This window comes from Dama dama, chromosome 24 (genome assembly GCF_033118175.1).
Source record: "Dama dama isolate Ldn47 chromosome 24, ASM3311817v1, whole genome shotgun sequence".
Taxonomy (NCBI): domain Eukaryota; kingdom Metazoa; phylum Chordata; class Mammalia; order Artiodactyla; family Cervidae; genus Dama; species Dama dama.
In genome coordinates, this window is record NC_083704.1 from 55877926 (window position 1) to 55902574 (window position 24649).

The window sequence follows — 24649 nt, forward strand, 5'->3', positions numbered from 1 at the left end:
AATCCTTTTCAAGACTGACCGCTGTACCTCTGCCTCTCTTATAAAATCATTCATTCTAGGAATCGTCATTGGTGCAAGGGATACTACAACAAATCTGGTCACCTATAAAGTGGGGATAATTTCTCTCTCATAGAATTGTTGTAAGAATTAAACGAATGAATAGATAAAGGCCTTGTAACAGTGGGACATTAGCACTAAATAAGTGTTTACTATTATTATATTTGTTGTTGTTTAGACACAAAGTGAAGTATTAGTCACTCAGTTGTATCTGACTCTTTGCGACCCCATGGACTGTAGCCCGCCAGGCTCCTCTGCCTCCTCCTGCCAGGCAAGAATAGGGGAATGGGTTGCCATTTCCTTCTCCAGGGGATCTTCTGGGCCCAGAGATAGAACCCGAGCCTCCAGCATTGGCAAGCAGATTCTTTACCACTGAACCACCAGGTGTTGCTTATCTAGGCACTTCGAATGAAGCCAGAAAGAGTGCGAGAGGAGGAACTGGTTCTGAGAAAATATACCAAAGCTAAAATAGAGGTGAGCAAACAATGCTGAGGCCCACAATGCAGGCCATAGGGTTAAGTCTTGTAATCAGCAGCTCAAGGACAGGACAGCCGGCTGGACAGGAGCCTCCAGAGTTGGGCCCTGTGTTCGTGAGGCAGGGTCCAGTCCTTGGGTCATCCAGTTCTCATGCTAAAACTGGGGCCTGGGGGCCCAGAGCGGAAGAGGGGACCGAACAGCTTTCTCTACCCTCCACATTGCCTCACCGTGTGTAACACAGAACAGACGCCGATAGGGCTTTGGCCTAACGCGGTAAGAGCCGACTACACTCCGACGCGCTCTGGGAACTACGCTTCCCAACATGCAACGCGTCAAGCGGTGCCTTCCGGTCTCTCCCGGCATCTCGCAGGTTCAGCTGGGAGTTTTCATTGACCTCTGAGCTCCTCGGGTTCGGAGGGCCCCTCTAGGCCCCGCCCCTTTCTGAGAGGGGGCTGACCTCGCAGCGTCCCGCGAGCTGCTTCCTTCTTCCCCTCTCATTGGTCCAGCCTAGCTGCCATTCCTGTGCGAGGAGGAGAAGTTGATTACTGATTGGTGGATTCTGTTTGGCGCCAACTAGGAAAGGGGGGGCAGGGGAGCGGCAGGCCGCAGTGAGCAGCTATTACCGCGAAAGGCCACCTTGGCAGCGACGGCCCGGGAGGGAGGTGAATGTCGGCCTGGTTGTCTGCACTACCCCGGGCGAGAGAGTGAAAGAAAAGTGAAGAGAGTGTGAGCCCGCGTCGTTGTTTCGCAGCTCTAGCCGCTCTCCCTCCCCGACGCGCCCCGTTTGTTTGGATTTAATCTTCAGGTTGCCGGCTCCCCCCGCCCTCCAGCCTCGCGGAGTGAGGGGACGCACCCGCGCCTGTGGCTGGCGCCTGCCGAGTCTGGACACCCGCCCGTCCGCGCCTCTTGCCCGCGGCAGCCGCATCGCTGAACCGCGGGGTCGTGTTTGTGTTTGACCCGCGGGCGCCGACTGCGGGGCGCGCGGCCGAGGCCAGTGCCAGCGGGGCGGGGCGGGCGCGGCGGAGGCGGAGGAAGAGGGAGCGGGATCCCTAGGAGGCCCGGCGCCGCCATGGAACTGGGCCCGGAGCCCCCGCACCGCCGCCGCCTGCTCTTCGCCTGCAGCCCCCCGCCCGCACCGCAGCCTGTCGTGAAGGCGCTGTTCGGCACGCCAGCCGCCGGGGGCCTGTCGCCTGTCACCAACCTGACGGTCACCATGGACCAGCTGCAGGGACTGGGCAGGTGAGGAGGGACCGAGGAGCGGTGCCTCAAGCGTTTGGCCTCCCAGACGGCTCTTGGGTAGATCAGGCCAGAAAACCGGCCGCGAGGGTAGCGCTTGCCTCTCTGCCGCTCGGGGGCGGCCCCACCGACGGGGGCCCGCCATGTGCACCCTCCCCCCAGGCCGAATGTTGGGCGGGAGAGGCCGTTCGGACCCTCCGGGGCCGCCCTCAGCCCCGAGAAGGGCCGGGTAGGGGGGGGGGGTACGCCCGGGCCCCCCACCTTCGCCACCCCTTCTTAGATTGCCCTGTGCTCTTCTGTCCCTGCCCCACGAAGCTCTTTGAAATATGCCTCCACGGGGAAAAACAGGCCCTCTTAGTCGCTCACTTCTATCCTTTGCAGAACCACCTCGTAGTTACCTTAGCTTTCTGTGAGCTCTGTTTCCTTCTCAGCCAAGGGACGTGGCATTTTCTTTCCGTGAGTTTGCAAAAATCGTCGCAGTCCCTCGCCCCGTGCATATTCCTGCTGTTCCCCCCCCCCCCCCCAACCCAGCCCCATGCTTTCCTAAGACCAGGTCTTTTAACTCAGCTTTCCACTCCTAACATTTTCCTGCACTTTTCCTTGTTAAAAAAATACATCCCACCGTTTGGGGTTTGTCCTGTTTTGTTTTTTGGTAAAGCTGCTTTCTCATCAGTCTTGGACGTTCCATTTTCTAAAGAAGCACATGTCTTTTCCAATCTCTGAAAAGCAGGAACTTGTCCTGTTCATCCCCGCTCCTAGCTCAGTACCTAGAACACATGCTTTCATTTCAGGAAGTAGTCCAGTAGTCATTGTCCTCCTCCTATCAACAGTGTGACCAATGCCAACCTACTCTTTTCTCATCTCCTTTTATACCTAAGTGCTAACTGTGTGTTCTGGGTGGCCAAGTGTTTCGTGGTGTGGCCTAGAAGTAATGATGGTTTATGGCAGTATGGCAATGTGCCATGTCATGGGCTGTCTCCTGTGAGTTACTTTTCTTGGTTTCAGTGAGTATGAACAACCCATGGAGGTGAAAAACAGCAGTCTGCAGAGAATGGGCTCCTCCGAATCAACTGATTCAGGTATCCTTTTAGTCTTTTATCATGTGTCTGCCTTATGGAGAGCAGTGCTTGTTTCACCTAGAAACTCAGTTTGGTGAGTTGAGGTAGTGAACAGAAGTCTGGCATTGAGTGACAGACACCTGTTAGAACAGTACAAAGGAGCCCCTGTGGCAGTGTATGAAAAGAGGAAACTCAAGTGGCCGCGAGGAGGTGGTTTATGAAGATGAGTAGTAGTATGAAATTAACCATACCACTCTTTAAGTGGCATTCGGGAAATCTTATTGGTTAAAATTCTGCGTCAAGTTATTGGAAGTATAATGAAATTATTTCAGCGAGCCTGCTCTGGAGAAACTGCCAGTACATCTTATTCTAACCATAAGTTCATGTTTGCTTCCCTGGTGGCTCAGTGTTAAAGAATTCGCCTGCTAGCGCAAGAGATGTGGGTTTGATCCCTAGGTTGGGAAGATTGCCCTGGAGAAGAAAATGGCAACCCATTCCAATATTCTTGCCTGGAAAATCCCATGGATAGAGGACCCTGGTGGGCTGTAGTTCATGGGGTCGCAAAAGAATCAGACACGACTTAACCACTAAACAACAACAAAGTTAATGTTGGGGCAAGGTTTATTTGCACAGATGCTTTAGGGTAAAGAACTGCAAGAGCACAAGTCTTAAAATGTAAGCTTCTTAAGAACCAGAGATAGGATTGTCATTTGTGGCAGTGTGGCAAGGAAGAGAGTCGTGCCAGGAGCAGTAACACCTAACTTGTATGATTATTTAGACATGGTGGAGGAAAGGTGTGTGCTAGGCAGGCCCTGATGGCTCTGGGCCACGCTAAGCAGCATCTCCTTTATTCTGTTGCCTTTGAGTTGAGCACCTCACTTGGTGGTATCTTGTTGAAGGCAATAAATACTTGTTTGCTTGTCAAAGGACATAATATTTTCCAACCCCCTGAATTATTAGTACATGACCTGACAGGATATAAGATACTTGAAATAAAAAACTATTCCAGAAAACAAATAATTGTCCTTTCCTTGGTTGGAACTCACAGAAAGTTAGCCTGGGTAACCTCGGAATTAATAATCATGATTTAAGACCTTTTTTTTTTTTTTGAAGTGTAGTTGATTTACAGTGTTGTGTTAGATTCTGGTGTATAGCAAAGTAATTTACTTATACATATATAATTCTTTTTTATTGTAGGTTATTCCAAGATATCAAATATAGTTCCCTGTGCTATGTAGTAGACCCTTGTTGTTTATCTATTTTATATATAGTAGTAATATTCCCCGCACTGTCCCCTTTGATAACTGTAAGTTTATTTTCTAGTCTGTGAGTCTGCTTCTGTTTTGTAAATAAGTCATGAGGTTTGGTTTAATTCTGTCTCCTCATATCCTATTATCCATGATGGTGTTTGCAAGGAGGAACGCATAAGTAGATATACTATGAAAATGTTTAGACTTGTGCAAATATGGTGTTTTGGCAAACATGGAGATTCAGCTTCAATTCTGGCAAAAGTCCGAGCCATGAACCTTTGTTGACTGCCTTAAATAGTACTAGTAGGTTTATGTACTTATTTTAATGAATAAGTGGTGTTACAGTTTAGTCACTCAGTCATGTCCGACTCTTTTCGACTCCATGGACTGCAGCACGCCAGGCCTCCCTGTCCATCACCAACTCTGGGAGTTTACTCAAACTCCTGTCCATTGAGTCGGTGATGCCATCCAACCATCTCATCCTCTGTTGTCCCCTTCTCCTCCTGCCCTCAGTCCTTCCCAGCATCAGGGTCTTTTCCAATGACTCAGTTCTTCATATCAGGTGGCCAAAGTATTGGAGTTTCAGCTTCAGCATCAGTCCTTCCAGTGAATATTCAGGACTGATTTCCTTTAGGATGGACTGGTTGGATTTCCTTGCAGTCCAAGGAACTCTCAAGAGTTCTCCAACACCGCACATCAAAAGCATCAATTCTTTTGCGCTCAGCTTTGTTTATAGTCCAATTCTTATATCCATATATGACTACTGGAAAAACCATAGCTTTGACTAGATGGACCTTTGTTGGCAAAGTAATGTCTCTGCTTTTTAATATGCTGTCTAGGTTGGTCGTAACTTTTCTTCCAAGGAGTAAGCATCTTTTCATTTCATGGCTGCAGTCCCATCTGCAGTGATTTTGGAGCCCAAAACAATAAAGTCTGAGGTGTTTTTTTTTGCCCCCCCCCACACAGGCTTCTCTCTGGATTCTCCTGGGCCCTTGGATAGTAAAGAAAAGTATGTATTCACTGCCTTTAAATGTTTGTGCTTAGAAAAATAATTTTTCAAATTAAATTCTTCATGCTGTGGACTGAAGCTCTGGATTTAGTGATCCTGATTAAGACTCCTGGATCCTATAAAGTCTGGTATCTTTTGAGATGAGTAGTTTGTGTCAGCAGTTTTTCAGAACTTCCCTTCCTTTATTTTAGCTGTAATTTTGGGGTTCTGTTCTAATGTCACTTAAACCCTTGCTCTGTCTCCTGACATCATTGTCCTAAGAGAACTTTGGTTTGTTTTTTATTTTGTTTTGCCTCACTTGTAGGATCTCAGTTCCCCAACCAGGGATTGAACCCAACCCATGGCAGTAAAAGCCTGGAATACTAACCCCTAGAAAACCAGGGAACTCCCTAGAAGGTGTATATTTTAAGAGAAGATCTGGGCTTTTTTCACTAGAAGCCCAGTTATGGGGCTGCTTGTGAAAACAGAAGAGCTTCAGAAATCTATTCTTCCATCTTGCCTAAAACAGGAATATGTTTGATGCTCCCCTCACCCCATCAAACGGTAGTTTAGACACTACGCATCTACTGATATGAATACCACTTTGCTTGCTTGATTCTCATGATTTACTTTCTGATCTCATTGCAGCCTTGAAAATCCCACGAGGAGAATAAATTCCCTACCTGTAAGTTAGTTCCCTTGTTTCTTTTATAACTGTTATCTGCCCCTTAGCTACCAGTGTAACCTTGATCATAAACCTTAATTTAGACAGACTGCTTTCCCTTACTTTGTCTCATAAGTATTCAAAACATTCTACCTAAAGCAGCTTCAATAATGGTTGCCTCTTGAGGGCTTTTTCCTCCATCTTTAACTACCAGAGTTTTATCCAACCAGGAAGGGGATTCTTTTTATGTAAATGATGTTATTTGGGGGTTGGTTTGATACCTGAGTCCTTGCAGAGAGGGCTGTAGACCTTGTGAAGTTAGGTGTAAAGCCATAGAGTCCTAGTCACGTTGACTGGTTACCCACTGCACTGTCAGGAGCTAGGCCTCCCTAACCTACCACCACCTTTTTTTTTTCCCCCTTTTACAACTGTGTTTACATTCCATTTTCATTGATGTACCCTAATTCCTTTTTTCACTTTGACAGCAGAAGCTCTTGGGGTGTAGCCCAGCTCTGAAGAGGAGCCATTCTGATTCTCTTGACCATGATGTCTTTCAGCTGATTGACCAGGATGAGAACAAGGAAAATGTGAGTGTAGCATTAACCTACTCACCTAGGGGCAGAGCTCACACCCACAAGGCTTATGGAGAAGTAGCAGGGCTATCTCCTGGGAGACTAAACCTTTATCAAAGTCATGATGGTTTTTGGAGTCGGAGAAACCTAGATTGGAATCTTACTGCTTGCTAGCTGTGACCTTAGCTGTTTTTTTAGGCTTCTATGTTTCTTTGAGAAATAGGAGTAGCATTCCCTTGTAGGACTATTGTTGGAATTAAGTGAGATAATGTAGATAAAGCATTTAAAATAGTTCCTGGCAGGTAGGAGTTGCTCAAAAAAGGTGGCTCTTAGGGGGAATTACATCCAAGAACACTTTATGTGGAAGGGTCTGGGCAGGCCTTCCTTGCCTCTTTGTGCTCACCATGGGATGAGTGAAAAGTTTAGGAAAAGGCTTCTTGACAGTGTTTTCAAGAACAAAGCCAACAAATCCCAGGGAATCTCAGGGTAACTGAAATGGTAGCTTAGAGGGTGAGTTGCAATTATGCAGCCAAAAGCCCAAGAACACCCTGGCCTGGGTTCTCTCAAACCTGCCGGGACGCTGTGCAACAGGGCAGAGTTCAGTGAGTCAGCTCAACTTTCCATGTCTGTTCACTCCCCTTCTTCATCCTCCACTACAACGTGTACTTAGAATCTTCTGGACTTATTACTTACAGAACCTACTGCCTCCATGAACTTTCGTAATGATTCCTTTGGCAACAGGATGTCCTGAGGGAGGTAAAGAAAGAACAGTTGAGTTCCTGTCTTCAGTGCTTGGAACACTACGTCTGCCTCTGTGTAGTGCTGTTAACCAAACAGTCCAAAGCTATTATTACACTGTTGCCTGGTCTCTCTCCCACATTCCCCATCCCCTTACCCCCAGCTTGGCTTCTCCCAGGGTTGCCTGCTTATAGCTTCATTCTGAAGGGGAAACAGCGTGGGTTAAAGAGCTCTTGCTCTGGAGTTGTACCGTCTGGGAAGCCAGACGTTAGGCACATCACTTAACCTGCAGGCCTAGTTGCCTCATCTGTAAAATGGGGATGATTGGATGGATAAATGAGCTCATGTACTGAAAGTGCTTAGGGCTGTGTGGGCAAGTAAATACTCTGACATTAGCTGTGCTTGAGTTCTTAAGTGGATTTTAGGGGAGGGGAATTATGAGTGTTTCTAAACTTTTAAATAAAATGCGATCATACAGTATGTGTTCTATCACTTCTGGCTTTCACTCATCATTATGTGAGATTCATCCATGTTGTTGAATAAACCAAAAGGGTCTTTTTTCCCAGTTTTATTGAGAAATAACTGACATGTATCACTATAAATTTAAGGCACACAGCATGATGGTTTGATTTACATATATCATGAAATGATTACAGTAGGCTTAGCTAACATCCATCTTCTCATATATTGATAGATACAATAGAAGAAAAAGGAAAAAAGGGAAATTGTCTCCTTGTGATGAGAACTCTTAAAATTTACTCTCTTAAACTTACTGTACAGCAGTGTTAGCTACAGTTATGTTGCCATTAGTTTTTTCCTTCATCGCTTTTATTATGGAAAACAACATTAAATGTTTTCCACTTAATTGTCTCCTATTGGTAGGAAGAAGATGGAAAATATAAAGTCCTCAAATACAAGTCTAGACTGAAAAGTTTCAACTCCTGTTCAATTATATTGAAATGAAATCGCTTTAGACTTCAGAAAAAAAATTTTTAATCGAAATATAATTGATAGAAAGCTGTTGATTTAGTTTGTTGTTGTTGTTGATCTATTTTTTTTTTGGTTGTTGTTGTTGATTTAGTTTTTAACTCTGCCTTGTGTACCTGGCAAATACTCATGTGTTTGTTAGGAAATAAAGTGTTTGTGATAAGAGAAAAAAGTTCTGTTATTAGAAGTTAGCTTTTGTCCATGGCCATACCACCCTTAACGCACTCGATCTCATCTGATCTCAGAAGCTAAGCAAGGTCAGACCTGGTTAGTACTTGAATTGGAGAAGTTAGCTTTTGACAGAATCTTTAAAATATGTGGTTTGTTTTTTTTTTATTAATTTTATTTTTTATTCTGCTGGGTCTTCGTTGCAGTGTGCAGGCTTTCTAGTTGCAGCAGTTGGGGGCTTCTCTTGTTCCAGAGCACAGGCTCTAGGCTTGTGGGCTTCAGTAGCTGCAGCTCATGGGCTGTAGAGCGCAGGCTCAGTAGATGTGCTGCACGGCACAACTTTGTTGCTCCATGGTGTGTGGAATCTTCCCGGACCAGAGGATCTATGTCCCCTGCATTGGCAGGCCAGATTCTTATCCACTGCAACACCAAAGAAGTCCTGAAATTCTTAAGTTACACAGATCCAGTGAATTAGATGAGACATGGGTTTGGAGATAGGTGATCAGTACCCACTTTCTTGCCTGCCTTCCAGAGCTGTAGCTGAGACCCTAGGGCTGGTTTTCACAGACAGTGGATGATGTCTCATCTATACTGTCTTGCAGGAAGTCTTTGAGTTTAAGAAGCCAATAAGACCTGCGTCTCGAGGCTGCCTACACCTTCACGGACTGGAGGAGGGTAAAGATCTCTTCACACAGAGGCAGAACTCCGCCCCAGCTCGGATGGTATGTGCTTTCATACTCCTGGGAGTTCCTGATGGGAAGATGAAAGCCTCTGCAATCTGGAGTTAAAGACCCTGCAGCAGCTCTAGCTGTCTTTACCTTGACTTTGTCTTTTGAAACTCACATGTTTTGAGACTCACACGTTCGGTGTTTCTGCTGTGTCTGGAGAGCAGACAGGCAGAAGCAGGGGAAGAGGTGGTGTGTTTGAAATACTGGACTCGAGCAAGGCGTATTTGACCTTATCAGTTCTGGATCGTTCTTCTGAATGTGTGTATGGTGGGATTATCCGTCCTATTGAAAACTTGCTTTCTGAATGCTGAGAGGTACTTCCCAGAGTGATTTTGTTTGGAGCGAGCACGTGATTTCTACCAAACTTGGTTTATTAAGAACTATTAGGTATTCCAGTGAACCCATTGCCTACAAGGCTATTTTACTGTATTTGGGGCCACTTGTCCCAGGATTGTTTGTTTGTCAGAGATGGTCATTACTTCCAGATTTCCTACTGGTGATCTGACGGACAGACAGCTATGGACTAGAGAGGCCCAACTTGAGCAAAATGACCATGTTCGGTTTCCACGTTTTCCCAGGAACTTGTATCTGAAAAGACACCTTTCCAGTCTGGCTTAGGGCCTGAGGTTCGGGTTCAGCCAGTAAAGAGGCTGCTCAGTAAACTTGAAGGTCACTTGAGGATTAATGCATTCATACCCCACCCCAAAGAGATTACTATTATGGGAGAGAAAAAAATCTATCTCTGGACTTTTTTACTATCTTTGAAAACTACCTAGAAAAGAATTCATTATTAACAGTGTTTGTCTGTAGATGGTAGACTTTTGAGTGGGTTTTATAAATTTTCTATATTAAATTTTTTTAAGGTTTTTATAATTTATGTATTTATTTTTGACTGTGCTGGGTATTTGCTGCTGCTCAGGCTTTTCTCTAGTTTTGGAGAGCGGCAGCTGTTCATGGCAGTGTGCGGGCTTGTCATTGCGGTGGCTTCTCTTCTTGTGGACAGAGATCGTGTCTGTCAGTCACCTGGGCTTCAGTAGTTGTGGCATGTGGGCTCAGCAGTTCCAGGCTCTAGAGCACAGGCTCAATAGTTGTGGCACATGGATTAGTCGCTCCCAGGCATGTGGGATCTTCCCAGATCAGGGATTGAACCTGTGTCTCCTGCATTGGTAGGTGAATTCTTTACCACTGAAACACCAGGGAAGCTCTGTAAATCATAATGGGAGTTTTACTGAAAAAACAAGATAGGATTGCCTAATGAGATATACTCTATTTTGACTCCAGGAATGGTCTCTCCTAGGGAGAGTATAATGGGCAGAAAAGCTTGGATTTTGCAGTCAAACAAGTGAGCGGTGTGATCTTGGTAACCTCTCTTAAGCATCGGTTTCCTGATTTGTTAAATAAAAATGGAAAATAGAGGATTAACTACCCTTAGTATGTTGTGAGGCTTAAATGGGACTATACATAAAAGGTTATATCCCAGTCTGAAAACAGGGCTTCCCTCATAGCTCAGTCGGTAAAGAGTCTGCCTGCAATGCAGGAGACCTGGGTTTGATTCCTGGGTCGGGAAGATGCCCTGGAGAAGGAAATGGCAACCCACTCCAGTATTCTTGCCTGGAGAATCCCATGGACAGAGGAGCCTGGCGGACACGACTTAGCAACTGAGCACACAGCAGCACCCCCAATGTCTGGCCACGTAATTCCTCAGTTAAAACTGAGCAGCTGTCATTTAAATTGTGAGTCTATAAAGAACAAGGATGGGTTTTCTAGAACTTTCTAGACTTTATATCCCTCCGTCAGAACTGGAGTTACAGAAACATTTCTCTAGTCTGTTTTGTGGTCTCCATAGGGACTTGGTATCTTCTCACCCTTCCTCATTTTAGCAGATTGTCACCTGTCACTACCCTCATGCTGATCCCTGTTCACCAGTAATAATCCTCAGAAAAAATAAGCCTTGCCCTTCATCGGAGGCTAGCCTCAGATCCCACTGTGAGGTGAATTGCTCCTGGGGAGACTTCTTTGTGAAGGCTACTTTGCCTGACTCGACTCAGAACTGTGTGTGGACATTAGTTCATTTATAATCTTAGGTCTTATTTTTCCTTTGATTTGTAGCTGCTAAAATGAATGTGGTATATTTTCCTCATAAAAACTAGTAACCTATTCAGGGAAATCAAAGCTGATTATTAACAAGCCATGAATTCTGTCTTGTAGCTTTCCTCAAATGAAAGAGATGGCAGCGAACCAGGGAATTCCATTCCTTTTATGCCCCAGTCACCTGTGACTCCCACTTTGTCTGATGAGGATGATGGCTTCATGGATCTTCTTGATGGAGACAATTTGAAGGTATGGGGTATGTGTATGTGTTTTCCCATCCATTTTTACTAACTTCCCCTGGAAAGCCGTCATCTGAAAAAGAACAGTGATCCCCCAACTGGCTGATACTTAAGATTTTATTTACTTATTTAATTCATTTTTTGGCTGTATTTGTTCTTTGTTGCTGCCCCTGGGCTTTCTCTAGTTGCGGCGAGCTGGGACTACTCTTCTGTTGCGCTGCAGGGGCTTCTCACTGCGGTGGCTTCTCTTGTTGTGGAGCACGGGCTCTAGGCGCATGGACTTCAGTAGTTGCAGCTTGTGGGCTCCAGAGCACGGGCTCTGTAGTTGTGGTCCACAGGCTCAACTGCTCCACAGCATGTGGAATCTTCTCGGGCCAGGGGTTGAACCCGTGTCCCTTGCATTGCAAGGAGGATTCTTAACCACTGGATCACCAGGGAAGCCCTGGCTGATGCTTTTATTCATCTCTTGGGAATTTATTGAGACTCTGCTTCTAGCCTGATTAAATTCTATGGAGGTGTTCCAAAGAAAACACCAATGTGATCCTCCTCCCCCTGCAGGAGCTGACAGTCGTTGTTGTTTTTTTTTTTCTGGAAGGACATGAATCAGGGATTGGAAGAATGGCTGCCATGTGATATAAAGCTGAGGAGACCAGTACCTCCTTATGGCCCCTCAGGGGCATTCCCTTAGCTATGCTCAGATATCATCACTCTTACTCTCTTGACCTTAAAACGTTGTGGAGAAGGGAGGCATTGACCCTTAGAAGGCTTCCTATTCATGCCTTTCTGGTATTCTGCAAGAAGAAATCTAACTCATTGAAACTAATGTTGTTTCTACTGGACCTTTGGACCTTTATGACACAGTTTTTCTTTGTTTAGAATGATGAAGAGACACCGTCCTGCATGGCCAGCCTCTGGACAGCTCCCCTTGTCATGAGAAGAACTACAAACCTGGTAAGTTCCAGTGTGTCTGGAGGGAGCCACAGGAATCCAAATTGTTTCTTTTGAGATTCTGCGTTTGAGCCTATGGGCCTGTCCCTTGGCTGGTCATTAGTGTTTCCTGGTGTTAATGTATGCTGTTTTTTCAAGAGTTTTTTTTGTTGTTGTTTGTTTTGTTTTAATACCCACCTACTTGTGTAGACTGTAGACGTCTGTTTCCATCAGGGACACTTTCAAAGGCTGTGCCTGTAGAGGGACACATCCTCATATATGCAGACATCCAGGGAAAGTGAGTTCTTATCATAGCACACAAACAGTTACACACCCTTGTATGTGTAGACGCTGAGTACATCTTTAATCATGCCCCTGAATCATAAATATGGAATAAATGAACTGTTCCATCTTGAAGCCACTTACACATTATAGTAGATTAATGTGGAAAGCTTTGGGAGATTAGGCCACCCCAGTAAAAATGGTATGACCAAATTTACTAGGTCCTTTTGAAAGATAACATTATTAACATATACAGTGTGAGAATGCTTGGAAAATGGCTATCAGTTTTATAAGTTGGATGTAAAAACCATGAAACAGTGTGTGTAGGCCCTTCACAACGGCGGAGTTTCTTTCATAAACATAGCAGACTCATAATGGCCAGGGGCTGAGTTGGAACTGGGGTTTCTGCCCTTGAAGAGCTTACAGATCCTCTGAGACCTTACTGAAAGCAGTATACCCTCTTTCCAAAAATGCTTCCAGCTCTTCTAGGTTAAAAACAAACAAACAAAACCTGTGATCTTGCGTTTCTGAACAACATCCTGTTAAAATGAACTTCAGAAAAATAAGCAGAAAACCCTTGGTCTCTGAGAGAGGCAATGTGGGGGTGACACACTTGCTGTGAACTATTAGGAACATTTCAAAAGAAGAGGCAACACTGAAATTTACCAGCCTGAAAGGGAGTGCTTTATGGGGGAGAGGGGGTGCGGGGGGGTGTGTGAAAGGACACCGAGCCGTGAACGGGCTGAGATGAGTTTAGATTGCTGAAGTCAGACTGTCCTCTTTACCATTCAAATCAGTGTATTTTAATGAAACACAGATCTCTTTTTTTTCCCCAAAGGGCAATCGCTGCAAGCTGTTTGACTCCCCTTCAGCGTCGTGTAGCTCTACCATCCGGTCAGTGTTGAAAAGGCCAGACCGATCACTAGAGGAGTCCCCAGGTGGAAACAGGAAGCGGAGGAAAAGCGTGGCTGGGGCCAGTCCGGAAGAGGCAGCTAGTCCAGAGAAGCCCCAGGAGGTTAGTTCTGCAGCTTCTTTTTCGCTCAAGGATATTGTATCTTTCAGTTCTAAAATGTATGTTTGGTTCTTTTTCTTTGCTGAGACTGGCTGTTTTTATTTTTCATTTGTTTCAGTCCTGTTCAGAATTGCCTGTTGAAGCATTTTTATGATGGCTACTTTAAAATCCTTGTCAGGTGGTTCCAGCGTCTGCGTCTGGTGTGGCTTTCTGTTGATTGTCTTTTCCTATCCAGGTTGAGATTTTTCCTGGTTCTTGATATGACAAGAGATTTTTTTTCAGTTGTATCTGTGTACTTTGGATATTATGAGGCTATGTAACTGCTGTTTTAGTAGTACTCCGATACTGCAGGGAAAGGGGGACAGAAGTTTAGCTGCCCTTGATGTGCCACTTAAGTACGTCAGGCCTCGTGGCTGCTGGGCAGGAGTCGGAAGTTCAAGCTCCCTTCTAGGCCTCCGCCGACACCATCCTAGTGAGGTCGAGATTGGGACACTTATTACAGCTGGGCCAGGGTGGAAGTCTAAGCTCCCCACTTGCTGTTGGGTCCTGGACTAGGGCCATAACTTTTTTCCCTTGGTTGGTTTTTATGTTTTGTTTTTTGTTTTTTTTTCTTTTTTCTTGTGTCCTGACCTATTTAGGACTACTTTAGGTTTGTCTCACAACTTTGATTATAGTGTTTTTCGTTGTCACTTAGTATTTTAGTTTTTATTTCTCTGTGATGAGAACTCAGGATTTATTCTCAACTACTTTCATATACACCACACATCCGACCTAACTATAGTCATCGTGTTGTGCATTACATCCCTGGTACTTGTCTCATAACTGGAAGTTGTACATTTTGACCTCCTTCATCCAGCCCCCCTCCTCCATTGCTTACCTCTGGTAACCCCACAAATCTGACCCCCTTTTCTATGAGTTTGATTTTGTTCTGGTGGTTGTGGTAGTGGTTAGCATTGGGTGTTTTCAGTTTTTTCATTCCCCATACAAGCGATGTCATATACTTGTTTGTCTTTCTCTGTCTGACTTACTTCAATTTCACTCAGTATAATGCCGTCAAGGTCCATCCATGTTGTTGCAAATAGCAGGATTTCCTTCTTTTTGTATGGCTGAATAATAATCCATTGTGTGTATGTGTATCCCAGCTTCCTCATCCATTCATCTGTTAGTGAACACTTTTTTCCATGTCGTGGCTATTATAAATAATGCTGCTGTAATGTGAGTGCAGATCTCTCTTGACATAGTGTTTTCGTTTCCTTCAAATACGTTCCCAGAAGTGGTGTTGCTAGATCATATGTTCTGTTTTCGACTTTTTAAGGAACGTCCATACTGTTTTCCATTGAAGCCATCCCAAACTTTATAGCCCCACCAATACTGTACAAGTGTTCCCTTGTCTTCACATCCTTATCAACACTTGTTTCTTGTCTTTTGTTTTTTTTGGCCACTCCATGCGCTTAGGAGATCTTAGTTTCCTTGAAGGGATTGAACTCAGGCCCTAGGCAGTAAAAGTGTGGAGTCCTAACTGGACCACCAGGGAATTGCTCATCTTTTTTTTTTTTTTTTTTTAAGTGATTAATTTTCTAATTTGATTTTTTTTTTTTTTTCCTTGTTTGGCTGTGCTGAGTCTTCATTGCTGCTTAGACTTTTCTAGTTGCGGTGAGCAGGGGCTATTCTACAGTTGTGCATGGACACCACTTCGCGGTGGCTTCTCTTGTTTCAGAGAACAGGCTCTAGGGCACTCGGGCTTCAATAGGTGCAACATGTGGGCTTGTTGTAGCCACACGTTCCGGGAAACAAACCCACTCAGAAGGACAATGCAGATAGTGGAGTGCAGTTTATTACACTGGCAGGCCCAAGGCAGAGTCTCCTCTTAGCCAAGGACCCCAACCAGTTTTTGTGAAAACTTTATATACCCTAAGCATATGTGCCCAAACCCACCTCCCCAAATTCCCTGAAACTAGTCTGAACAAAGGAAAAAGAAAGATACAATCAAAGTCAACCCGTGATTCATATGCCTTAAACCTAGGTAGTTAACAGTGGACAATTTTCAATAGGCTTGTGGTCGTTCCCCAGTAAGCATAATAGAATGTATGATTCTATTTGGTCACACAGACTATTAGGGTATTCTTTTAGGTGATGGAGAGCCCTAGCACTCTTCCTTCTGGGGGCCTGGCTTTTCCAGGTGGTGTGTCGTTTCCATAGATACTGGGCATAGAGCGCAAAGTGCACGGTCCGGCCCAAGGTGGAGTCCTGCTTTCAAGGCTGTTTCCTCCTTCAGGCTCAGTAGTTGCAGCTCCCAGGCTCTAGAGCACAGGCTCAGTAGTTGTGGCACACAGACTTAGTCGCTCCAAGGCACGTGAGATCTTCCCGGATTGGGGATCGCACCCATGTTGCCTGCATTGACAGGCGGATTCTTGCCACTGAGCCACCAGAGAAGCCCCATCTTGCCTTTTTGATGATAGTCTTTATTATAGACATGAGGTGATACCTCACTGTAGTCTGGATATTGATCATCTTTTCATGTACCTATTGGCCATTTGTGTACCTTTGGGAAAATGTCTGTTTGGGTCCTTTTCTGTTCTTAAAACTGGATTACTTGGGAGGTTTTTTGTTTTTTGGGGGGGTGGTTATTAAGTTGTATGGATTCCTTACATTTTGGATATTAACCTCTTATCAGATAATGTGGTTTGCAGATATTTTTTCCAGTTCTGTAAGTTGTCTTTTCATTTTGTTGATCATTTCTTTTAATAGGTAGAAGCTGTACTTTAGGATGTACCTTAGGTGTCAGATCCAAAAAAATCATTGCCTAAGACCCACGTCAAGGAACTTTTTTCCTGTGTTTTCTTCTAGGAGTTTAACAGTTTTCCTGTTTCAAATTTAAGTCTTTACTCCATCTTGAGTTATTTATTGTGAATAATGTAAGATGGGGGGCCTAGTTTCATTCTTTCACATGTGAATATTACATTTGCCTGGCACCATTTACTGAAAAGACTTACCTTCTCTTCATCAAGCATTCTAGTTTCTAGTTGATGGTATCTGTGCTGTTTCTCTTGTGAACATGCACTTTCATTTTTCCTGTGGGCTCTCTGTGTCCTAGGCTAGGCATGTGTTTAGCTTTAGTAGACATTGCCACATAACATTCCAAAATGTTTGTCCAGCCAACCCTCTATATCGGGTCTCCACATCCATGGATTCAACTAACTTTGGAACCCATGGCTACTAAGCACTACTGAGCACCAACTGTACTATGTGCCATTTAATATAAGCATCCTTGGGCACCCTGAAACCAATTTCAGGGATACCAAGGACCAGCTGTACTCAGAACAGTGTGAGAGTTCAGTTCTTCCACACCCTTACCAGTATCTGGTGGTGTTCATCCCTTTTACCCATTCTGGGGCATGTGTAGCACGGGCATGTGCATGCTCAAGTTGTGTCCGACTCTTTTTGACCCTTTGACTGTAACCCACCAGCCCCGTTGGATTTTCCAGGCAAGAATACTGGAGTGGGTTGCCATTTCCTCCTCCAAGGGATCTTCTTAACCCAGGGATTGAACCTGTGTCTCCTGCATTACAGACAGATTCTTTACCACTTGAGCCATCAAAGGGAAACCTGTGTAGTATCTCATTTTGCATTTCTCTGATAGTTATTTTTCTAGATTTTCCTATTACCCAACCACCTTTCTAGCCTATATTTCTACTGGGTTATCTCTTACTTGTGAGAATGCTTTGTATATTCAGAAATGAATCTTTTATTGAGATGAATTATTTATCTGCCCACTCTGACTTGCCTGTTCTTACCTCATCTTGTTGTTTTGATTAACAGCATTTGTTGATTTCTTTAAAACATGTTTTAATTTACCAGTCTTTTTATGTTTAGTGCTTTTTGTGTACTGTTTAAGATACCCTGACTTCCCCCCATTAGCCCTTTTGATGCTCTTTGAAATATGAGCGCTTCCTTGTTACTGATGACAAGCTGTTCCAGGTTTATCTTGTACATTTCTTGTCCCAGCCTGGATTCAGTCAGAAAGCTCTGGCTTCAGTAAATACATGCTATGGTACTGCATGATCTATAGTTGGTTGAATTTGGAGATGTGGAATGATGGCCCTAACCTCTGTGTTCAGGGGTCAACTGTAGTATTTAGGGAACACATTGACAAAGGGGTGCCTACTGCACCCCTGGAGCATCTCAGTGAGTAGAGCTGAGAAATAATTTCTGTAGACTTAAAACTAATTTTAATCTTTCATTTTTAAAAAGGAAAAAGCCTTTATTCTGAAGCCTGGTCTCATTCTCAACCTTTGGTTTGTTACAGATTCTACATCATCAGTCTTTATCCCTAGCATCTTCCCCAAAAGGGACCATTGAGAACATTTTGGATAATGACCCAAGGGACCTTATAGGAGACTTCTCCAAGGTAACTGCAAGCGGAACCACACTGTGATGCAGGATGGGGGAGGTACCTAACACCCCTCCAGCTTTCTGTCCCTGAAGTGGCTGCTGGAGTATGCAGCCTCCCCTCCAACCCCCGCTGAGGGGACACAGTTTGAAATTTTTAAAAAATAAGGAAACAAATTCACAATCAGGTATATCTCCATTTCTTGGGGACTATTGACCTTACTGGTACTGATCAGAGGTTTCAAGTAGGGAGCCAGCCACCGGGACACCAACCCAAAGACCAGTGTCTCTGGGAACTGTGTGATTATAAAAGCAGTGCTGCAGAAGAGTGTAAAGAAGCAGAAATGAACCTCTAGCCTTACTGTATATAAGTCTGTATGTCAAAAGGTCATCTTAGGGGACTTCCCTGGTGGTCCAGCAGCTGAGATTCCCTGTTCCCAATGCAGGGGGCCTGGGTCCAATCCCTGGTCAGGGAACTAGATCCCACACACCACAACGAAAAAATTCTGCATGCCAAAGATTGAAGATTCTATGTGCTGAAACTAAGAGTCAGTGCAGCCAAGTTAATTAATTAATTAATTTTTAAAAAAGAAAGTCATCTTAGAATGTCCTGGATGGAGACTAAATTTCTCCCTTGTCCAGAGGAGCATGGTCCTTGTGGGAAAATGCCCCCAGGGGAAGGTCTGCTGATGGCCTGGTTCAGATTAGCCACCTTTGTGCTCTGGTGAAATGTGACACCTTCCTGTGTCAGTAGTAACTTGTTTAGCCATGTGTAACTTGAAGGTCCCCAGACCAGTCTTTTATATATTAATGTAGCTCACATTTACTGAAACACTTACTATGTGTAAGGCAAAGATTCCAAAACAAGACACAGTTCCTTCCCTCAAGACACTTAACATGTGGTAAGACATCATGCCACGTGGACATGTACCACCTGGTAATTGAAGTAAACATCAATGTAAAGCATTAGACTAAGAAATAAAAGAGTTATGTCAGCTAGGCGGTTGGGGAAGCTCTGGGTCTGGGCTAGACATTTCAACCAGGTGGGAGAGATAAGTGGGTTAAAAATAGAAGACAGGACTTCTCTAGGGGTCCAGTGGATAAGACTCTGCACTTCCAACACTAGGGACCTGGGTTCAATACCTGGTCTGAGAACTAAGGTCCCACATGCCAGCATGGCCAAAAAAAATAGAAGACAGTTCTAGTGTGAAGGGAAGAGCAGGCCAAGACCTGGGTGTGGTGTGTCCTCGCTGGTAACAGCTTGCGTCTGAATTGAAGCTGTTGGTTGGTTTCCAGAATGGCCCACACGTGACCACAGGGTTGGGTGAGCACTCGACTCTGCCAGTCACCCTCGTAATTGCTGGTGTGCCCATCCTCCCACCTCCAGACTGGGTGGGTCTCGCTTGTTCCACCTCCAGTGTCTCCTCCAGCACCGTGCTGCAGAAGTCAGGTGCTCAGTAAACAGTGAAGTCATTCCTCACTGTGTCCTTTTTAAGTGCTGAGCACAGTCTGGCTGCTGACATGAGGGTTCCTGACAAAAGCAGGCGGTAAATCTGAGGTTTCTAGATTCAGGTCTGGCCTGCTTGCTTGCTAACCTTGGACAAGGGACCTAGTTTTGACATCTACAGATGGGGATAATGGACCTTATAGGGCCATACGAATATTCAATCTCAGGATATTAATGAAGTGCTTACACAAATAACCAGTATGTTCTATTAGATTCATGTTTGGTTTTTTTTTTTTTTTTTTTTAAGCTGCCTTTTACCAGGAAGGCAAGCAATATAAATTTTGCCTTTATAAGCTTTCAGATTTGCTAAGTATTTCTTTCTCTTATTAAGGGTTACCTCTTTCATACCGTTGCTGGAAAGCATCAGGATTTAAAATACATCTCTCCAGAAATTGTAAGTTATCCTTCGGGGACCTGCCACCCATGCGATACTAGGATCTAGTCATTCCTGGCAGCCAGAGTTGACTCTCCTTGGCTCTCTCTCCACAGATCGCATCTGTTTTGAATGGCAAGTTTGCCAACCTCATTAAAGAGTTTGTCATCATCGACTGCCGATACCCATATGAATATGAGGGAGGCCACATCAAGGTATAGATTCCTGGGGCTTGTGAGTAAGCTCTGCTATTGTGGGAGGCATAGCAGGAGCCCTATAGACAGTATCTGTGATTTATTTTTATTTTAAAGGAGGGGGTGATACCTGGCTGCTTGTTATAATGCTCACATGCTGCTTATGAGAACTGTAAATATAGGCAGCGGGTGTGAAAGGCATTTGATTCCTGGTCACTGAAAGAATGTCCACTGGTGTGCACTAACTGTACAGCAAACTGCTCCCTGTTTTGTCCCCCATGCCATCACCATCAGGGCATTTCAGGGTGGTATCCACTGACTTCTAAGCCATGCCTGGACATGAAGCCGTGAGGTGAAGCCAGTCTCTGGCCACATGGGCCCAGCCTAGTGATGTCTCTTACATTTATAGTTGAGTTAAACTGTCTGGTGAAGTGGGTGTTGGAGCAGTTCATGTGTAACTTTCCCAGGAAGAAAGCAATTAGGTTGAAATATATTATGTGTGTGTGTTAAGTTGCTTCACTGTGTCTGACTCTGTGACCTCTGCATGGGGGGAGCCTAGCCCGCCAGGCTCCTCTGTCCATGGAATTCTCCAGGCAAAAATCCTGGAGGGGGTTGCCATGCCCTCCTCCAGGGGACCTTCCCAACCCAGGGGTCGAACCCGTGTTTCTTATGTCTTCTGCATTGGCAGGTGGGTTCTTTACTACTAGTGCCCCCTGGGAAGCCCATTAAAATACACTAAGAGGTAATTTAAAGACAGGTTCGAGTCTGCCACTCTCTTAAGGCAGTAAAGTCCCTACATTGACAAATACCTCTCATACAGCGGACAGTCATAACAGAATCTTGAGGTACCCGTGTGAAGACCAGTCTGCAAGAATCATTATGCCAGCATGAGAGCTAAGCCTCTGGTGTCTTCACAGGGTGCAGTGAACTTGCACATGGAAGAGGAGGTTGAAGAGTTCTTACTCAAGAAGCCCATCGTACCTACGGATGGCAAACGTGTTATCGTGGTGTTCCACTGCGAGTTTTCTTCTGAGCGAGGCCCTCGCATGTGAGTGGGCTAAGTGTCGTTCATGTGTAACATATGTTCTCTTAAATCCTTACCTATTGAGCAGTCAGTTGATTTCATGAACAGCTTCCTGGAGTGTAGTTTTAGGCTCGACCTAATGGTTTCACCACAGCCGTTGTAAAGGACTTTGAAGGGCTCTGTGGCCTCCCCAGTCCAACATATTATACTGGTGTTCCCTCTGCAACATGCCCCAGGGATCGGGCATCTGCTTCATCACCCCAACTCCTGAGTGAGTCCTGGCCACTTCTGGGCTTGGCCCATCGTTCAGCCTGCCTTTATATTGAATTAAACTCTGAAAAAAAAAAAAAATAAATAACTCTGGCTCTTTCAGTTCCCCCACTGCCCCTAGTTCTGCTTACGGGGCTGCTGTTCGCAGGTGACATCCTTCAGGGACAGTGTGGTGACTCCTTATGCAAATGCCAGAAAAGTCTGATGTCCTGTCGGCAAAACTAACATGACGCTTTCAAACACTTGTCAAATCCATGTTCGCAAAGAAGGGGGTTATGTTACTTTCAAGATATTGCCACACTAGAGGTGAAAAGAACTGCGCCGCCTGCCCCTCCCTAATACACAAGCTTTTATGACTAAGGCCCTATTATAGTTTACTACAGAGATAAATTTTATACTAAAATAAGTGGAAGTATAGCTACAATAAAACATCAGATTTAAAAAACTTCAGATTTAAAATAATCGGTGGTGGTGGTGGCAGAGAGGATGCTGGATGGGAATCAGACACTGTATAACTGGGAAAGTGGGGAGGAGACCATCCACCTTACAAGACAAGGCAGTGGAACTGGCTGTGAACAGGGTTCCTGAGGATCACAGGTGGCGGAGGAAATCATAGCTGGGCACTGTTGCCAGGAGTGAAGATCAAGTTGGGGAGACGTGTGAGAAGCACTGCTTTCACTGCAGAGCTAACCAGACTCTGGCTCTCCTTCCCCTTTACAGGTGCCGATACGTGAGAGAGAGGGATCGGCTTGGTAACGAGTACCCCAAACTCCACTACCCAGAGCTATATGTCCTGAAGGGCGGATACAAGGAGTTCTTCCTGAAATGCCAGGTGAGGTGAACTCTGGAGGGCACAGGCCACCCCTCACCACCCCCTAGCTGGTGGTCATGGCTGTTTCCTGCCCAGGGTCTGGGGGTTTGCCCTGAGCACAGAAGGGGCCTAGAACCACCCCCCAACCCCGCCCCAGCAGAGCCTTGTGGCCCCCGGCAGGGAGGGAGCAGGAGTGTGCGTGGGAGGCCCGGTGTGCCCAGACCTTGTCCTGTCTTCCTGCCAGTCTCACTGCGAGCCCCCCAGCTACCGGCCCATGCACCACGAGGACTTTAAAGAAGACCTGAAGAAATTTCGCACCAAGAGCCGGACCTGGGCTGGGGAGAAGAGCAAAAGGGAGATGTACAGCCGCCTGAAGAAGCTCTGAGGTCTCCCCGCCCTCCCCACTCCCCTCTTTGCTGCAGAGAAACTTGAGCAAAGGGGCCAGCGGCACAACACTTGAAGAGAAGGGCGGAGGCCTCCGCGTCTTAAACCTACCTCCCACCCTCCCGAGGTTGGAGCCCGGAGCCTCCTGCCGCCTCTCCGTCCCTGGAAGATGTCCTTCTTCAGCAGGGCGCTCAGCCAAGGCTGTCACATGCCGCAACGGGGTTCCAAGCAGCAAGTCAAGGCGTTCTGCCTCCTCCTCCCCCATGGTTGGATGGGCCCCCTGCAGCCTCACTGGGCACTGGCCTTGTCTCCTGAGGAGAGAGACGGAGAGAAGACTGCCAGACGCTGCTGGCCAGACACCAAAGACGGCCAGGGAAGCACAGGTCTTTGTGGGCTAGCCCACATCATTAATTTATTCAACTTCACCAATCACTTTCTTTTCTTTCTTTTTTTTTTTTAAATCAACTCCTGGAGACTTTTATTTAATTGCTTCTTTCAGTTAGAATACTGCCATCCTAGGTAGGATTTTATCATCCTGGGGACTACCTCTGCCTTTCATTTTTAAAGAAAAAAAAGAATAAAGGAGGGGGAAGAAAAGAGACATGAGTTGTGGGACAGAGAACGAGGGGCTCTGTCGGTCTCCCCTGGGAGGCGCTGCAGTACTGGGACCGCTGCTATTTACAGCCAAGGACTGAGACACTGGTGGGAGCAGGCACCGGACTCAGCTTGGCTTCAGGACATAAGCTAAATCTCCCAGACCTACCTCGAAGGCCCCTGAGACCTACTGGGGGGGAGTGACCCTGCTCTTCCTCACCCCAGCTCCCTGTGATGTCACTGGGCAAGAGTCACGATCAGGAAAGCACTGGAGGCAGCTTCCGTGGGGCCACCCCCAAGTCAGTGTTGGAACGTATAGAATAGGCATCCCAGTGCCGGGGGGGCAAGGAATAAGGGGGGCTCTATGGGATAAGGGAAGGGAGTATACTTTTGAGTATCTTCCTTCATTACTCCGATACTCTTTGACAGCTTCTGTTTTTTTAAAAAAATAGCCCTTCTATGAGTCAAGGAGTATGGAATCAGTGTTGGCTGGGCCCCCCAAGGGTGAAGAGAGGGGCTGGAAGCCCCGGGTATTAGAAAGGAGTGGGTGCTGGCAGAGATGACTACAGAGTGTGTTTTTCAGGAGGCAGCAGCGTGGTGGGTTTTGAAGGTAAAACTTTTAGTTTATCATGTTTTAATTTGAGGGGCGGGGAGAGATGGGTCATCACCAGTTGCCCCTCATCTCACCCCACCGGAGTGGGGATCTCAAAGGAACACCTCCCAAGGAGCTGGGGCTGAGTGGATTGATTGCAGACAGGGCTGTTTGGTACCTGCTCATCCCCACCCTTAGGTGCTGGCTTCCTCACCATCTCTGCTCCACTGGGGTGTTGCCAAGTTTTTCTTATATTCAAGAGTTAGTCTCCCCTCTTGCCTCAGCTTCCTTTTCTGGGGGTGGGGAGGAAATCAGTGATACTGGAGATGACTGGTTGCAATGTTATGGGTTTGAGTTGCTTTTGACTATAAACAATCTTGTTAGAAAAAGTATATGGTGAGGAGGGGAGCAGGAGAAGGCCTCTACCCCCCCACACACCGAGACCCATCTGAATTGGTCTCCAATCTTGTTTGTAGGGATTCTGTTGGTTGAATGCCTGGAAAGGGAGGTGGGATGGCTTTCAGATCATACCTGCTCAGCTAGCATTGCTAACCAACTGTTGCAGGCTCTGAAAATAAAAACAATCTTGAACCCATGCTCTCTGCCTGCTTCATGATGGATGTAAAGGGAACTGTGAGTCTCTAAAGACCTGGGACCACACCTGGCTAAAAGCACTGGCTAGAGTCAGTGACATTTTCTCAAGATGCCAAAGAGCTGTCATGTGGCCTGACATCAGGGTTGGCCGGATGAACTTCAGTTACTCCCCGAGTCCAAAAGCAAACTTGTGATTCAGATTGATTTACAAAATGAAACAGGGATAGGAAAAGCCTGCCTGGACCTCTTGACATTCCCTGACAAGATGTATTAATTCATAGGATTGAGCAACAGGCCAGAGGAGGTACCAGTGTAAAGGAGATAGGAGTTTCAGTTGTGTTCTGAAGGAGCCAGAGAGGATAGTGCAGAAGGAAATCAGGCAGATGGTGAGTCATGGGGCCACACGCAACCAGAGAAACTTGGATGTGTGATGCTGGGGGCTA

General features: G+C 45.8%; 1 protein-coding gene across 2 annotated transcripts; it reads left to right on the top strand.

The window, feature by feature from the left end:
• The first annotated feature begins 1128 nt into the window (after window positions 1-1128).
• Window positions 1129-24208, top strand: CDC25A (cell division cycle 25A). Of its 2 annotated transcripts, none has more exons than XM_061128703.1 (15): window positions 1129-1773; window positions 2776-2849; window positions 5045-5087; window positions 5715-5751; window positions 6216-6317; window positions 8798-8917; window positions 11132-11263; window positions 12130-12204; window positions 13301-13477; window positions 17781-17882; window positions 19702-19764; window positions 19860-19958; window positions 20855-20985; window positions 21952-22063; window positions 22287-24208. In XM_061128703.1, exons 1-15 carry the CDS (start codon window positions 1604-1606, stop codon window positions 22425-22427), a joined length of 1578 nt encoding a protein of 525 aa, XP_060984686.1. In that variant the 5' UTR covers window positions 1129-1603; the 3' UTR covers window positions 22428-24208. The 2 variants fall into 2 exon arrangements, with proteins under 2 accessions (XP_060984686.1, XP_060984687.1); XM_061128704.1 differs by having other exon boundaries at window positions 6219-6317.
• The last annotated feature ends 441 nt before the right edge of the window (window positions 24209-24649 follow it).